Source organism: Hermetia illucens, chromosome 1, assembly GCF_905115235.1.
Source record: "Hermetia illucens chromosome 1, iHerIll2.2.curated.20191125, whole genome shotgun sequence".
Lineage (NCBI taxonomy): Eukaryota > Metazoa > Arthropoda > Insecta > Diptera > Stratiomyidae > Hermetia > Hermetia illucens.
Genome location: NC_051849.1, coordinates 96,729,616 through 96,745,453, shown reverse-complemented (window position 1 = coordinate 96,745,453; position 15,838 = coordinate 96,729,616). Strand labels below are relative to the sequence as shown.

Genomic DNA, 15,838 nt, shown 5'->3' with positions numbered 1-15,838 from the left:
ATTGAAGGACTAACAAAGAATCGAACTGAATGCCCTTTCCAGTAAGTATTGGCTTGAACTCTCCGTTACGATATCTGCTCAAATAAAGTTAATAACAGGAGGATTTACCGTCAACCTCCCTTAAGGGGCTCATCCCGTGTATTGGATACGAGGAATTGTTTTTTTCCTTTAATTGTATCTAGATATAGTGTAGAATATTGGGGCAAAATAATTTTTCGATGCTCCGAGCAATCAGAAATTACAGTGTTAAAGGGGTAAAATGTCATATGTCAGGTTTGTGTCGATCCCCGTAATGAACCGTGAATTTACAGGTCCGAACAACGTTCGAACGACTTCGTTAAAAGAACGAAGCTAAGGCTTGATATGTGTTTTTGTAAGGAACTGAAGGTTTATAGACTAGGTATAGCAGATCAATGGTCAGTTAAGATTTTATGGTTAATAATCACATTCTAATTTTTGAATACGTTTTACTCGAAAATGCATGTTGAAAATCGAGTGCCATTATAGACCAAAGTCTATCCAACGAAATTCTATGAAACTAGGATAATTCCAATTCATCATCATTTACGAAATTTGGTGAGAACATGTGGTCTGTATGTCCCTTTACATGGAGCGAGTTTTGCTCTCCACACATGCTGAAGGGTGTAAATTTGTTTCACAGAGCATGGTTATGTGGTATCAAATGAAAGGGCTTAATCGGTACTTTTCGAAACTGGTCTTTTTTCTGTTATTGGGTTAAACCTAGGGGAGGTAGGGTACAAAATATGTGCCAAAAAAAGTGAAACCGGTCTTGTTCTCAGAACCTATCCAACCAAAGGATATGAAAAAAATTACAGTGATGCAACTATATGAAATCTAGGCCTCAAAATACATCCCATTCCAATATCTACACAAATAAAGTTAATAATAGTATACTACCATGTTTTATAAATTTTCCGGAAAACCCAACTTGTGTTCACCCCAGGAATACAAACTTTGACATCAGCATAGACGACAATAACATGTATGACGTCATCATCATATAAAATGGACTTATATGAACGGCACTTTGGTTATTTGCAGTTCAGTGTCAATTACTCCAGGCAGACATGTGTATGTGGATGCTAATAAAGAAACACATGAGATGAGCACTAAATCTTCATACGCGAAGCGCTCGGCTTTCGATATCCCAATTTGTTTAAGGTTTTGTGTGAAACAATGAGTACCTGAGTCAAATCAGGGTAATAATCTAGGGCGAGCGCAATGTTGACCACATTGCCTCCTATAGGGTACTGTAATCCTGTTGTGTACAGTTACGCTCTTGAATGAAGTGCTGCCTTGATCCAATATGGATTGTTGCGCCAACGATTATTATTTCCGAGCTATCACAATCTCGGCAGATGCCGGATTTTGTCTAATACTAGCACTAAGTGCCAAGCATTTAGGCTCGGACGATCCTACCTACTTAAAAACTAAAGGGGCGCTGGTAGTAGTGGCCGGTGGTAGGTCAATGGGAGAATCCGTCCGAGTGCTCCCCGCAACATCGAGCACGTATGCAGAATGGTGTACTTCTGCATGGTTTGAACCAGACTGTGCGAAAGTCCCAGGACTTCAAGGGAAGCCGTGAAGGATTTAGGAACAATACCTGTAGCTGACAATGTTATGGGAACTACAACCACCTGCTCGAGACGCCAAATTTCTTTGATTTCCAGAGCCAGTGGCTCATAGTTCACTTCTTATTATTAAAATCGTCTTACCAAATTTACCCAATTAAGTCGGAAACGGCTAAACTGATTGTCACGAAATTTGAGAGAATATGTGGTCTGTGGGTCCCTTTACATGTAGCAACTGGCGCCATTCTGGGTTGAGTTCGCATACATACGAAAGGAGGGTGTACTTTTTTCACAGAGTATGGTCATGTGGGATATCAAATAAGAGGACTCGATTGGTACGTTTTAAAACTGATTTTATTTCTGATATTGGGTGAAATACAGGGGTAAAGTGAAACAGGTATCGTTCTCAGAAGCTATCCAACCGGAAAAACTGAAAAAAATCACAGTGGTGCATCTATATGAAATTTAGATCTCACAATACATCTCATTCCAATATCTACACAAATAAGATTATAATAGGATATTACCCTATTTTAGAAATTTAAGGAAAAACCCCCCTCACATTCATCCCAGAACTACAACTCAGACATCAGCATAGGCAATAAAAATAAAACTAGGTAGCTTTCTCCTACTATAATATATTTTAATAGTTAGTAAATACGTATTTCGAGAGCTACTTACTTTCTTCCTCAGTACTTAAGTTCTTACTAACTATTAAAATATATTGTAGTAGGAGAAAGCTACCTAGTTTTATTTTTATTTAGAGGAACTACAAGTATTGGAACGATAACTATTTTATAGGCAATAATATAAGACATAATACAACTATTATTAACGAAGTTATAGAAGGTCAACCTTTCCCATTTCAGGTAAAAATCAACATATAAACTGAAATTATATGAACGATGCGGCCCATGGGTATGTTCTAGTTTTCCCTGTTGGCTTTTTAGTAATTTCCCTATCGGTGTCAACTAATCGAGGTAAACATATATATGGATGTGCTAATAAAGCTTGCGGGTAGTACATATGAGTATCTTGGAGTTTGGCAAAATATGACGGAATATTTTGTATTCTTAGCGAATGGAAAATCGTGCATAGAGAATTTATCAGATAAGACACAAAACTTTTATACTCAAAGCGCCCAGCTTCCCATATCCTGACTTGTTTACACGTTAAAGAAGCCAAGAAAAAACACCAAAATTTCCAAAAAACAAGTTGAACAAGGGATCAAAAATTTTCCTTTGAATATTTTTTAATAATCCCAGTTTGTGAACCATAATATATTAAGCATGCTAAAATGGCGTTTTTTCTCTAAAATCTGCACAGCGTCCTCTAGGGTGGCACCCGAAAAACACATTTTTTGGAAAATTGATATACAAGCTCAAGATATTAATAGATATATGGTAAAAAATTCGCATTTGTGTCTTTATTCAATTCTTCATAAAAAATTCCTAAAAAAAGTTGTTTGTCTTATTTAGAATGTTTTTATTGAATGTAGGGTTTATTCGTTAATTATTTAATGCCATCATCAATTGAATCCTAAATTCTAATCGAGATTCTGTTCATTCTAAAAAAAATCATTCTATTCTAATTCTAAAAAATTTCTGTCTGTTCGCTTTCGTGAAGAATACAAATTTACCTATTAGCTTTAAACGCTCATGAAAATTTTTTCTGGAGCGACGAACCTTTCTATATAATTGAAATTTGCAAGTGAGTCGTTAGTAATATATTGATATATTCATTGCAGGAAAGTAATTTCATATTTTGAAGTTTCAAGAAATAATAACACTTACCAAAGAAATCCAAAGAGTCCCTGAAGCGATGGCATCTCAACAAAATGTGTCTCGTGGAGGAACTGATAAAAATCATAAATCAACTATCGACGGGGGTCTAAAGATGAAAATTATGCGTGCCAAATCATCTGATAGGACAAGTTCAACTGAACCCAAACAAAAAATCTTTAAAAGTAAGGAGCCCAATGGATCAGAAACGAAAGCGGATAGTATTGTATCAAGCTCTGGTGAAATTAGACAGAATGAAGCTAAGTCATTGCCCTCAGTACATCGGAGCAAGACACCGACTATGCAGACCAAACCAACAATGGTTTTTACTGAGAGTAGCAATGTCCCTACACCGTTTTCCACGAAAAATGTTCCCGTTCCTAATTTACTTTCAATTCAGCCCGTTAAACACCAATATCCATATTTGGGTCATGCAAACCTGAATCGTGGAGCAGATAATAGTCAGAATTCCAGCAGCGGCTTTTTTAGTGATATTGGACCACCAAAGGAATCCAGTCTATCCGAAGCAATGGCCAAAAATGGCAGTGGAAAGGTAGTGCAATCATCTTTGTTGATGCCGGCGAATCGCAATCCAGCCTTACAAACTAAGAAGCGACAAAAAGGGGAGATGATAGATCAATGTGTCGGGACTTCCTTTGGGACGTTGACGGAACCAGAATGTTTGGGACCATGTGAGCCTGGAACATCGGTAAATCTAGATGGGATTGTTTGGCATGAGACGGAAGACGGGATATTGGTTGTGAATGCTACTTGGAGAGGAAAACCATATATTGGAACTCTATTAGATAGCACAAGGCATGCCTGGGCTCCTCCAAGGTGAGCGCAATTTTTGACAATTTGATCATTGCCAAACAATTAAATTTTCCTTTCTACTATCGCATCTACATATGAACATAAATCTGAATTTTAACTAGGCCCAATGGAGGAAACGAAGAATGGGATTGTCGAACACGTGCTGGTCGTGCAAAACGTCGAAGTGCAACATATGGACCCGATGTTAACAGCCCTGTAAGTACAATAAAACTTCCAATAAATAGGTTGAAATATAATCAATGCTTGCAGTTAAATTCTAAAACTCGTAGCAGCACCAATAGAGTACGAGGTAGACGAGTAGGAGGAATACCAGAATTCGAAAATCTAGATTCATTAAAAAGGCCTGCATCACCTCGTTTAGATATGCAGAAGTTCAGGGACGAATCATTCTTAGATGACTCCAGTCAAATGCACAGTCTCGTCAATCCCATAACGGGATTACAAGTTGAAATTCCGAATAATAGCCGTCAACCAGTTGCTCCATGTGCGATTTCACCGGTTCTGTTGGAGTGCCCCGAATCGGGTTGCAAAAAAAGGTACAAGAATGCCCACGGTTTGCGATATCATCAGAGTCGTGCACATAAAGCTGATTGCTTTGATGAAGATTCGAGGCAATCTTTGGAATCGTTGGATGTCGTTTCAAGCAAGGAACCCTCTCCGCCGCGAGGAGTACTAGAACGTAATCAGTTATCCTCATCTGTTGGGGAATCTATAGATGGGGTCAATGGAATTAATTGTGTATCATCATCTACAGAAGATACTAATTCTCAAGCTTGCAATAAAGAAAATGAATTGCCTCAGAAAGATGCTTCAATAGATGATAAATGTGTTGAAATCTACGATAAAGAATTTGTGTACGATGCTACCAAAGATCAGTTAGAAATTAAAATCACTGCACGTTTGCCAAATGAGCACTGCAATATGGCTTTGCCCGCTAGCACCTCTGGAAGCGATTTTGAGAAAATTAAGAAAAATCTATTCGGAGACGTGCAGCCAGATCAATCAGGTAAAAACTTTGCTTTATGTCGAAAACGTGGCCTTACAAAGGCTATGAATTTTGACACTTTTTATACCGCATGTTTAACATTTATAGGATTATCTGATAACAATAAAGAAGTGACGCCAAAAACACCAACGATAGAATGCAATTCATCTTCTCGTGCTTGCCCCGGAAGCCCGGCATATAGTGATATTTCTGATGATTCCGTGCCATTTGCTAATACAGATTTTATTGGTAAGGGGAAGAGCTGCACTCCCAATGACGAAAACTTTCTTTTGCTTTCTTCTTGGTTACAATTAGTGATATCTTTTATATTCATTTAGATAAAATAATAAAATCTACGGAATCTAAAATGCCACTACAAGAATTAGATGGTAACTTGAATTTGGGCAATGGGCTGAATGCATATCAACCCCAGCAACAACATCAAGGATATAATATAAGTCCAGTCATCCCGCCAATTGTAAATCCTCCAACTTCAGTCATGCCGCCGATTATAAATCCGCCTGTATCGCTCAACTCAGAGCAATCTTCAAACAATGACAAAGTGGCGAGCACAGGAGCACCCTTGTTTGGGGCTCGTGGTAATTTACCTTGCACGACAAGTTCAACATTTATAAATCCTTATAAGTAAGCGATTTTAACTGAATTTGCAAATTATTAATTATTTTTCATTTCAGTTTAGTGAATTCCGGGTTTTTCTTAAATGTGAATCCCACCACAGAGGATCATAGAACACTTGAAAATTCCAATGTTTCTTCCAAGAAAGAAGAATCAAGTGATAAAGATTCAGGAAGACAGGTAAGAAATTTGATAGGTTTTAAAGAAAGTATTAGTGCGTTGAACACTTTAAAGGGCGTTTTATTCATCAATAAATATTCATTTTAATGACTCGGGAGCCTCCTATTAAAGGTAAAGGGGCCCAAGCTTAATTTGGTTTTCCTTGTAAGGTGTTAAATGCTAATGAGGCTTTTACACGCCATTTCAATTATAGATAAATATCAAAGGATTATAAAACATTCTGAATTACATTGCCTGCTATGCCCCTCAAGCTTGAGAAGCATTTAATTTAACTGAGGGTAGTTCTTATTAATAATTCAAAAGGATCAATAAAAAATAAAATGTAAGGACCGTTTGCAAGAGTGGAAATTAGTTAATGAATTAAATGCCACCAAATCTCAGTACGATTGATTTGTAAAGTTTCATATATTGTATATATTCATATTGTTTGAAATTGGTAGAAATTTGACATAAAGTCGACGTACAGCTCGACTTGCAGCTCAGGCCTTAGCGTATTCAACGGATGGAAAAATGGCAGTTCCAATCGCCTTTCAAATTGCAATTCAACTGCTACCAATAGACAGTAGGGCCCTTTTTCAGTATCAACATTCAAACCTTCAATCTTTATTTCTGGTTATTTTAAAAATTATTTATGGCTGTCTGTAGTCTAAAATAAACAAGTCGGAATACTGGAAGCTCGTGCTTCGGGTATAAAGGTTTTGTGTTCATCTTATCAACGCACATTTTTCTACCCGTATACAGCGACAAAATTACGAGACATACGTACATATTACAGCCGTAGATGTTACGCTCACCCTAAACAAACAAACTGCCTATTTTCGAATACTGTACATACGTGCATGTGTATATAAATTGATCGTACCCATATTTCCGATTTACTTCTTATATCTATCTGAATTAGGCTCTACCCGCAAAGTTCATTAGCACGCATATACTATATACCTACATACAAACATGTCTGGTTGGAGTAATTGATATATGCAAATGACTAAAAAACTAAAACAAAATAATTCTTTGCGACCCCATTCTTAAGAACTCATTTCGTTGTGGTATTGACGAATTGATATCTAATGATGACGTCATTCAGGTTAGGTGTAGAGTGCATGAAATTCACGAAACATGGTAAAGTTTTACCCCCTATAACTTTGTTAATAATAGTTGGATTTTCTTGAAACTTGACCAAATTGTGCACTATATTCTTCATTATACCCATGCCAAATTTTGTGCTTCTGGGATGAACATAAGGGGGGTGTCGGGTAAATTTCTAAAATGTGGAAATATACTATTATTAACTTTATTTGTACAGATATCGGCACCGGATATATTTTGAGGCCTAGACTTCGTAGAGATGCACTATTGAGATTTTTTTCAGATTTTTCGGTTGGATAGGTTCTGAGAACGAGACCTGTTACACTTTTTGGGGGTCATATTTTGAGCCCTCACTCCCCTATGTTTCACCCCATATCAAATATTGAGCCAGTTTCGAAAAGTACTAATTGAGACCTTTCATTTGATACCCTACATGGCCACATTTTATAAAAAAAAATTTTGCACCCTCCTTTCACATGTATGGGGAGCCCCCCTTAAACTTAACACAAAATGGCGTCAGTCGCTGCATGTAAAGGGAACGGCAGATTACATACTCCTACCAATTTTCGTGACAATCGATTTAGCCGTTTCCGAATAAATCGGCTGTGACAGACAGACAGACAAACAGACAGACAGACGGACAGACAGACAGACAGACAGACAGACAGACAGACAGACAGACAGACAGACGGACAGACAGACATCGAATCGATTCTAATAAGGTTTTGTTTCACACAAAACCTTAAAAAGCAAACAAATAATCTTTGGGATTATTAACCTTAAACATTTTAATACATTATCTACGCTACTGCAGTCACTGCGTGACGAAGAGTCATATTAGATCATCATCATCAGATCTTAGAACATCATTGTTTCAATTCGCAATTATCTAATATCCTGCAATGGGAAATTGAAGTTATTTTGCCCTTAATTATAGATTTTCCTCCCTCAAATTGCAAAAAACTGATGCATGCTTTCGGAGGTCCTAAAAAAGGTTTTTCCCGTTTTTTTTGATGAGGTAAAAATCAATTGGGCTTAGCAAAGCTTTTTATGTATTTTAAGATATATATTTGAAAGGTTCAAAAAACGTTTTTCTTTTCTATTAAAATATCTCCATAACATTTGAGTGGCATGGAAATTTCTAGAAGGTCGTATCGCTGGAGTTCCCGATGTCGTGAAAGATACAATTCAAAATTTTTCGCTGACACAAAAAAAGCGAGTAGAGTTTGCATTATCACTTTTTTTTCTTTTGAGCGAACTAAAAAAAATCTGGAGAAGTCTTTTTTAACTTTTTGGCGATTTGAAAAAGAAACATTTTTTTCAGAAACAGAAACCTACTTCGACTTGGTAAAAAATCGGAAATTGTCAAAGTTCAAATACTAACGAGAATAGATTTTAATGCATTCCAGAAGGTTCATTAGTTTTTCTCCAATTACGCCTTCCAATTTGAAAATAAAAAGACTAGAAAACGAGCTTCAACGTTTTCGATTAAAAAATACCACTTTTCGTTAGTTATCTGTTAATCAGCTATCCTTGAACCATAAAGTAATCCTTCATGTACTTTGAAAAGTTACACTTCCACGTCCTCCGCTATCGTCATCGTGGATAACGAATCGGCTGTTAGGTTCCTCACAGGTCCCATCCGGGACTCCAGTATTCCGACTTATTTAAGGTTGGGGCAGATAAAAATAGTTTCCTTTTGTTTGATAGAATGACCACGGGCGTGTAAATGTTGTTTCCTCTTCGTTCCCATAGAGTATATATAAAATAACATTCTTCCGTTCCGTTGCTAGGTACAATCATTATCAAAGGAGTTCCGATTTTGCAATAACCACTTCAAGGACGATACATTGATGTTCGCTTTCCCAGAAGTCTTCCGGTACTTGCCACGCCTGCATAGCGTTCTCATCAGACGTGCGACAATCCCTGCACAGCATGCAACCTTTTTCGCTTTACGACCTACCTGGCTGCATTTTCGGCATGTAACCCTCCTATCAGGTCCCCGACAGGTTCTAGGCTATGAACTCTCTCTCAGAGTAGCCCCTTTTCCGCATCGCAGAACGCACCTTTGTTTCTTGTCTTCGTTTTCCGAATATAAGACACTTCTGCCTAACTTTGGGCTTTAATGAACTATAATGAATTTTGCTGAGGACTTTCGTAAAAATTTTGCCTTCTCGTCTGTCTAGTCCTCTTTCGTTTCCCCACCTTTTCTTTTGGTGTTCCATCATTCGTGTCCGCTTTAATTTTATGCAGAGGTTTCTCTGACGACGCGGCGTGTTGTTGCTTCTTGTCCCTCTTCGCCTTCTTTTGAAGTGAAGTCTTCTTTAGATGCGTCTTCTTCCTTTCTTTTTTCCTAAGTTCGCCTGTAACGGGCTATCTGTGATCCATTTTGAGCTTGCACTGCTCTCAGCAAGGGACCCGATTTCTTATCCTTTTCACGCATCTTCTCTTGCTGTTCACAAGCGAGGTCGGTTCGTCGTAATGTTCTATCAAACGTCTGATGTGGATGCAGTCGCAAGGCTTCCAAATCCTCCTCAAATGTATCAAGCCTTTGTTGTTTAGGACGGCCTTTTGGTCACTTACCATCCACTTCGATGTTCAGACCAATCATGATAAGTAAATTCTCGTTAACGAGAATTACGTTACGATACCATCGAAGACACTTTTCTCGCAATTCTTCCACGATCGGTGGATCGGATATCCTTATTTCGCATGTGATCAAGGCGTGTCACGCCACTATTCCAACGCCATATCTTCAAAAGTAAACATTCAGAACCATAGAGGGAGACAGGGCGGACGACATTATGGTTAATTTTAGATTTGAAACGTCTGTTAAATACGTCGATCACAAAGAACATTAGTTTTGGAACCCCACTTCATCCAGGTTGCTCTAATGCGTGGAACAAATTCATAGCGCAATTCTCCATTGGCTGATAGAATTGACTGGAGGTATTTAAATCTCTCAGTTCTGGACAGGTCACTGCCATTGAGAATGATAGTGCCTGTTTCAATTGGATCGGTCGTCAAAAACTCAGCTTGGAAAACATCATCGACATAAAGCAGTATATAGGGCGCTAAGCGTTGGAAGTTCCGTGTGACAGTGTCCATAACAAGAACAAAGAGGAGTGGTAAGAGGCCGCTTCCTTAATGAACATCGACATACGATCGAGAAGTTTCTCGAGCGCATCAGTTATGTAATTTTCGTTCTCCATGGAAGTTTCTACCAGCACATTATTATTATTCTGTTAAAGGAAAGTCGCAACGTGTCCTTGAAGAACTATTATGGTCCATTTACTGGTTATAGTGTACCTATTGATCATACCAGCACATGTTCCAATAGTTACGAACGGGTGTACTAAAGGGGACAAAGCCCCTACCCCAGTTCACTCAGGCCTGATCTATGCTTGGCTGATCATAGACGGATCAGCGCTTGCTCGGTGCAATGCGGCCTACTAATACACACTACCAATAATAGTACCCCAATTTGACCCCCTCTCAAGAACATCTCCGACTTTCTAATGACTTTCAAACCTACTAACCCATTTTGCTACGAATGACTTCGTAACTTTTAGGTGCCTAACTATCTGGGCTGGGCTCAGTTTTAGGCCCTTTTTATTACAAGGGAAAAATATTGCTTCAAATTATTTTTGACAATTGGTATTCAACACGGACTGGCACTAAAATGCAGCTGCGCTTTGGTTTATATAATAAAGAATTGACATCCTGATTGACTGAACTCTGTATCTATAAATAAGGAAATAATAGCGTACGTATTCTTAAGGGGATCTATACAATCAGACGAAAAAATAAATCTGATTTTTCAAATTGTGTTTTTTTTTGGTTTTAATAAGAAATCAATATTCAACACCTATTACACTATAGAAACTTGTAGAATATTTTTCTTTTGCAATATGAATAAAAACAAAATGAAGGAGTTAGCACTAGGTTATTCTTTTCCAACACAATTTCGGCTGGCGAGTTATTCGACACTTACTCCTCATTTTATGCTTGCGCAAACATGAGCTGGAAGCAGGTACCTATGCTATAAATAAAACCTAGGAAAAACGTGTAGTTTGCCAAGTTTTTGAAAAAGTTTTTAGAATGGGGATTTTTCACGTATATACAAATGTCTTTCAAGATAAAGAAAAATGCTCGAATTTTTATTTCTTTTATTTAGGTTCCAAAGTCAGCTCAACTAGAAGTAATTTCAAAAGAAAAGGACAGTGTATCCAATGAGACTTCGTTGAATGTGCATACTAAGGATTCGGTATTGACGTCATCCCAACAACAGCAACCTCACCACAGTCTGCCACCAAAAAGCTCTGATCAAGCTAAACAAATTGCTCCTCCAAGTATTCAACAAAGGTATTTAAAAAAAATGGGAATAACATACTTATACACTCACATTTATCAATTTTCAATAACAAATTTTTAGCAATGATCAGTCAAGCCAAAACAACAGAGTTTCTCAAGAGGATAAGGTGAAAAGTCACACTGTGTCAAGTACTGAATCAGGACGAAATTTTCCGAGTAACCAACCGGGGCAACAACAACAATCATTTGCAAATGTACAAAATCCTTATGACCAAGTTCACTATAGGAACCAAAGTCAAATAGCTACAAATCAGAGTGTCAAAGAAGAGAAGACCGGAGTGAATAAGCAAGAACCTCCACCGCCCTCGATCAATCGCCCATTAGGCCCACCTCAATTTGTGCCTCAAAGTAACTACTTGAATCCGAATTACGGATATAATTCTCCCTACCCACAATACCCTTCCTATAATGCGCAGTACTATCCAAGATATCCTTTGACTACCGATCAAACGAAAAGTAACATGGGACAAGTAATGCCGAACTCTCAATATAATCAGTATAATCCCAATTTTTCGGCTCCGAATCAAATGGCTGGTTATCTGAACCCAACAACAAGTCCTGCTCAGACTTCAACGAATGCGAATGCCGTGAATTCTAGCCAAAGAATGGACCCAAATCGTATGCAAAGTGCTGCTGCAACTAATAGAGCATCTACACATTTCCATACGCATCATCATACACACGTTGGATTAAGCTATCCTGTTTACACAGGGTCATATGAAGGTAAGCAATTTATAGTTCTATTACACTAAAATAACAGATAAAACCCTTCTCAATACGTTGAATATTGTTGTGCCTTTTTTATTAAAATTACTGTCTGCTCATTTTCTCCGAAAACAGTTGCTCCCGTTGGGAAGGATCTTTACCTCTTCTGAGGTAGGAACCATTCTCAGGAATTACCTAATCAGAAAAAAATTAAAAAATCAAAATAAATAGAGCGGTCCATGAGTTCGTAGCCTCGCATAGTATCTAGATGGTAGCCGTAGTTTTCCTCCTTCACCCAATAGGTACTTACAAAAGGCAGAATGTAGTGTGGGAAGTTCCCACTTATTACGTTAACTACTTTATTTTTGAGAGGTCCATAAAAACATTGTAGTCGAGCAATTTTTAATAATGTCTAAAATTCAATTACCATGTGGTTATAAAGTTGTTTACAAAGGAAGCTCTTAAGCCAGTGGAAAGGATCAAGAAAGGATGAATGTCGATTACAGTGACTCTTGTCTTTCATATGCAACAATAAAAAACTGCTCTAAGTGTTTTGGTTACGGAAGAGAATGGTTGAAAGATGATCGACGTGAAGAAGGTCCTGCAACAGTGACAATCCCCGGAAAATACTCAATTTGTGAAAAATATTATGTTGTGTGATCGTCCACAAAAACTAAAAGAATTGCAGCAGAGACTGGACTTTCAAAAACAAATTTTTAGCATTCTACATAGATTATTAGTGCAAGGTGGGTTTCGCGAATACTTAGCTCCAATCCAAACATCTGCGTCGGTGTAAAACAAAACCTTCTGAAGGTTCTGTGTCGCTTTTGTGCAAATTTACTGCAATTTAAGATGTTGAATGTAAGTACCACACTAAAGTGAGAGATCTGACATAATAAATGTATAGACATTACAAGTTAGGTACAAATTAGACAAATACCCACTAAAATATATAACAAATACGCAAAACCTTTCAAACCTGAATCGCCGAGCTACTGGACTAGCTCAAGTCTACAACTCCACAGGAATTTAATCTCCTACGTTACAGTCCTAATAGGCCCCTTAGATTATTTTTTTGCTTTCAAAATTAAAATCATCTGTAAGGAAAAAAAATTTACACTGTCATGAAATTAAACAGAAGAATTCATGTAGGGTTTTGAAAAATGCCGTGCAAGAAAGGGATTAACAAACAGGTAAACTTACGTCTTTCATGTAAACTGACCGTAGCATAGGGCATCATATTTTGACATAAAAAAGACACACGAAATTTAGAGAAGTTCTCGTTTTATGACATTTTATTTGTGAATTAATTTATTGCTTCTAGTTTCAGGTCAACAAAATACAACAAATCCAATAATAGCACAATTTTCTCCAAGACAAACGAAATGATAATTGCTTTTATTCTCTCTCAGAATAGAGGCCATTGCGTCGAATCTCCGTCAGACTTGTGATAAACTATCTTAAGCTTTTTTAAGGACACTAGAGATAATATTAATAGTAAGATAGTATCAAAAGTAACATTATTTATATTTATATTCTGCGATGAACTCGTAAATGGTTGGAGGGTTGGATTTTCGGGACATTAAGTTGGCTTTTACTTTTTATTCAAATATTAATACGGAGGTATTAATTATGAAATAAAATTATTAAATATTTCAATAAGAAATAACGAAGAGGACAATTTCTTCTTAAAGAAGTAGATTCCAACTTTAATGAACAAAATGAAAAATTATATCATTTCTGATTTCGACTTTATATTAATTTTTAATTTTGTTCTAAATTTTCGAAAAAACGCCAACTGCAAGTCAGGCCCAAGGGGCTCATCGCAGGATTCTATGTATAGTAGTTATGTTATAATAGCTTTTATTGGAGAAATTATATTGTTTTCGAAAACTATTTACTTTGGGTTTTATTTTTGAATTTTAATTGGTTTCAAGCATTTATTTATAGTTTAAAATTCCCCTGCTAGGGGTGTTGCTACGTCGAAAGTCCATTTATCAATCTAATATCGAAATAGTGCCTAAGAAGTACACGATCGAAAAATTGACCCTTAAAAGCTTTCGACAGCAAAGTATTTGCAAATTTAAATTCAGCATCGTCTCCGTCGCTAGTAGTATTTTTTTTCTTTTGGCATATATCCATGTTTCAGGAACAACTTGTTCCCTTCTTCAGTACCGGGTGTATATATATATGCGGAAGGAAAAAAACTACCACTAGTGGCAGAGATGGTGTTGAGTTTTAATTTCTAAAAACTTTTGCTAGAAATACCGCGAGCACGCATTGATTTTAAAAGTATTTGTATTGCCAACAATACTGGGTAGTTTGATAAGCAGACCAGCTAACAATGAAAATAAAATAATTTTTCTTAGGAGCATATCTTTCAGTTTGGGAGTATATAATAGTTGGTAGTTTGCCACGCAGCGCATTGTCTTTCATAAGAATGACTTTCTACCATCACAAATAAGCTGAATTTATAGTCACGCCACAATGAATCTTTGTTATTGTTTTTTTCCGTCAGTGTGCGAACTATGACTGCCTTGTAAAATTACGAAGTTAAAGTTAAAACAACAGGAAAAAAACAGTATAGGAAAAAGTTCAACAAACTTCCTAAAAACCACGTTAAGCAGGCTACTGAAGAGATGCAGCCCAAATACGGGAACGCACCGCGATGAACACGGTCGTGACCATGGCCGAGGTGTTTGACGCAAGCTATGACTCGGACGGTATGGTCAAACCCCTGACGTCGACAACGAAATAGCTTTCCTCAGGAGTCAGAACAAGGGCCTACTGAATAAGCTAGATGAGGCCCTAAATAAGAAAAATTCCCTGGAGCGTTTAATCCGCCTTTCTCCAGGCATCAATTAAATCAACGTATGACCCCAAGCAAATCAACGCCATGACAACAGCGCCACAGAAAGAAGCACCCTGTACTATCTCTGCATCCAAACTTAGTAACATGCAGCAAATCTCAGTGCCACGGAAACAGCAACATCAACTACCACAGGTACCTGGAAAAGAAATCAAAAGACTTCAATCATCAAATGCTCCTTAAATTTAAAGAGGACTACACCGCTACATGTGGAAAAGAAGGCGAAGTTCTTAACGTATACTCCCCCTTTGCAGATAACCACGTCACTCATTGAATGTGGTCTGGATCACACCTATCCTTCACAGGAGATTGCAGTGGATCTCGAAACCCAAAACATCTGGAACGAGCTGTCCATCAAATTGAGCCTGTGACTAGTCACCTTTGACTAACCTTTCGAGATCGATCATTTCACCCCGATAAGGTGATAGGTCGGTCGGGTGGCATCGAACTGAGACCTCCAGTATCGCTGCGTCAAATGTGGCGAAATCACCGACCAGATAAATGATTCCAGGCGTCTGACGAAACTCCCAAGTGCGTAAACTGTGGGGCAAGCAACCATTCCGCCTCTTGCTGGAAATGCCTTAACTTCGTCAGAATTACGGCATGGAGGAGCGCCCAAAAACGGGTCTCTTTTCCGGCCCATTCCGATTCCATCGATTAGATCTCAGGTGATCTCTACGTGGGCGGGTCACTGAATCCGTATGGATGAGGACGATCCACCCCGGAAAATCTATAAGGGCAATGTCTATGGTAGAAAAAGAAGATGAGGCAGACTCTGCTTGAGGTGGAGCGA

The 15,838-nt window shown here is 37.8% G+C and overlaps 1 protein-coding gene across 3 annotated transcripts; it reads left to right on the top strand.

Moving 5' to 3' along the window:
- The first annotated feature begins 2,957 nt into the window (after window positions 1–2,957).
- On the top strand, window positions 2,958–14,072 carry LOC119652890 (zinc finger protein 609-like). 3 transcript variants are annotated; one of them, XM_038057277.1, is made up of 8 exons: window positions 2,998–4,210; window positions 4,309–5,213; window positions 5,301–5,441; window positions 5,531–5,837; window positions 5,888–6,008; window positions 11,275–11,462; window positions 11,533–12,194; window positions 13,501–14,072. In XM_038057277.1, exons 1-8 carry the CDS (start codon window positions 3,414–3,416, stop codon window positions 13,563–13,565), a joined length of 3,186 nt encoding a protein of 1,061 aa, XP_037913205.1. In that variant the 5' UTR covers window positions 2,998–3,413; the 3' UTR covers window positions 13,566–14,072. The 3 variants fall into 3 exon arrangements, with proteins under 3 accessions (XP_037913189.1, XP_037913205.1, XP_037913197.1); XM_038057261.1 differs by having other exon boundaries at window positions 2,958–4,210; window positions 4,309–5,441; XM_038057269.1 differs by having other exon boundaries at window positions 3,004–4,210; window positions 4,309–5,441; window positions 13,507–14,072.
- Window positions 14,073–15,838: the final 1,766 nt, after the last annotated feature.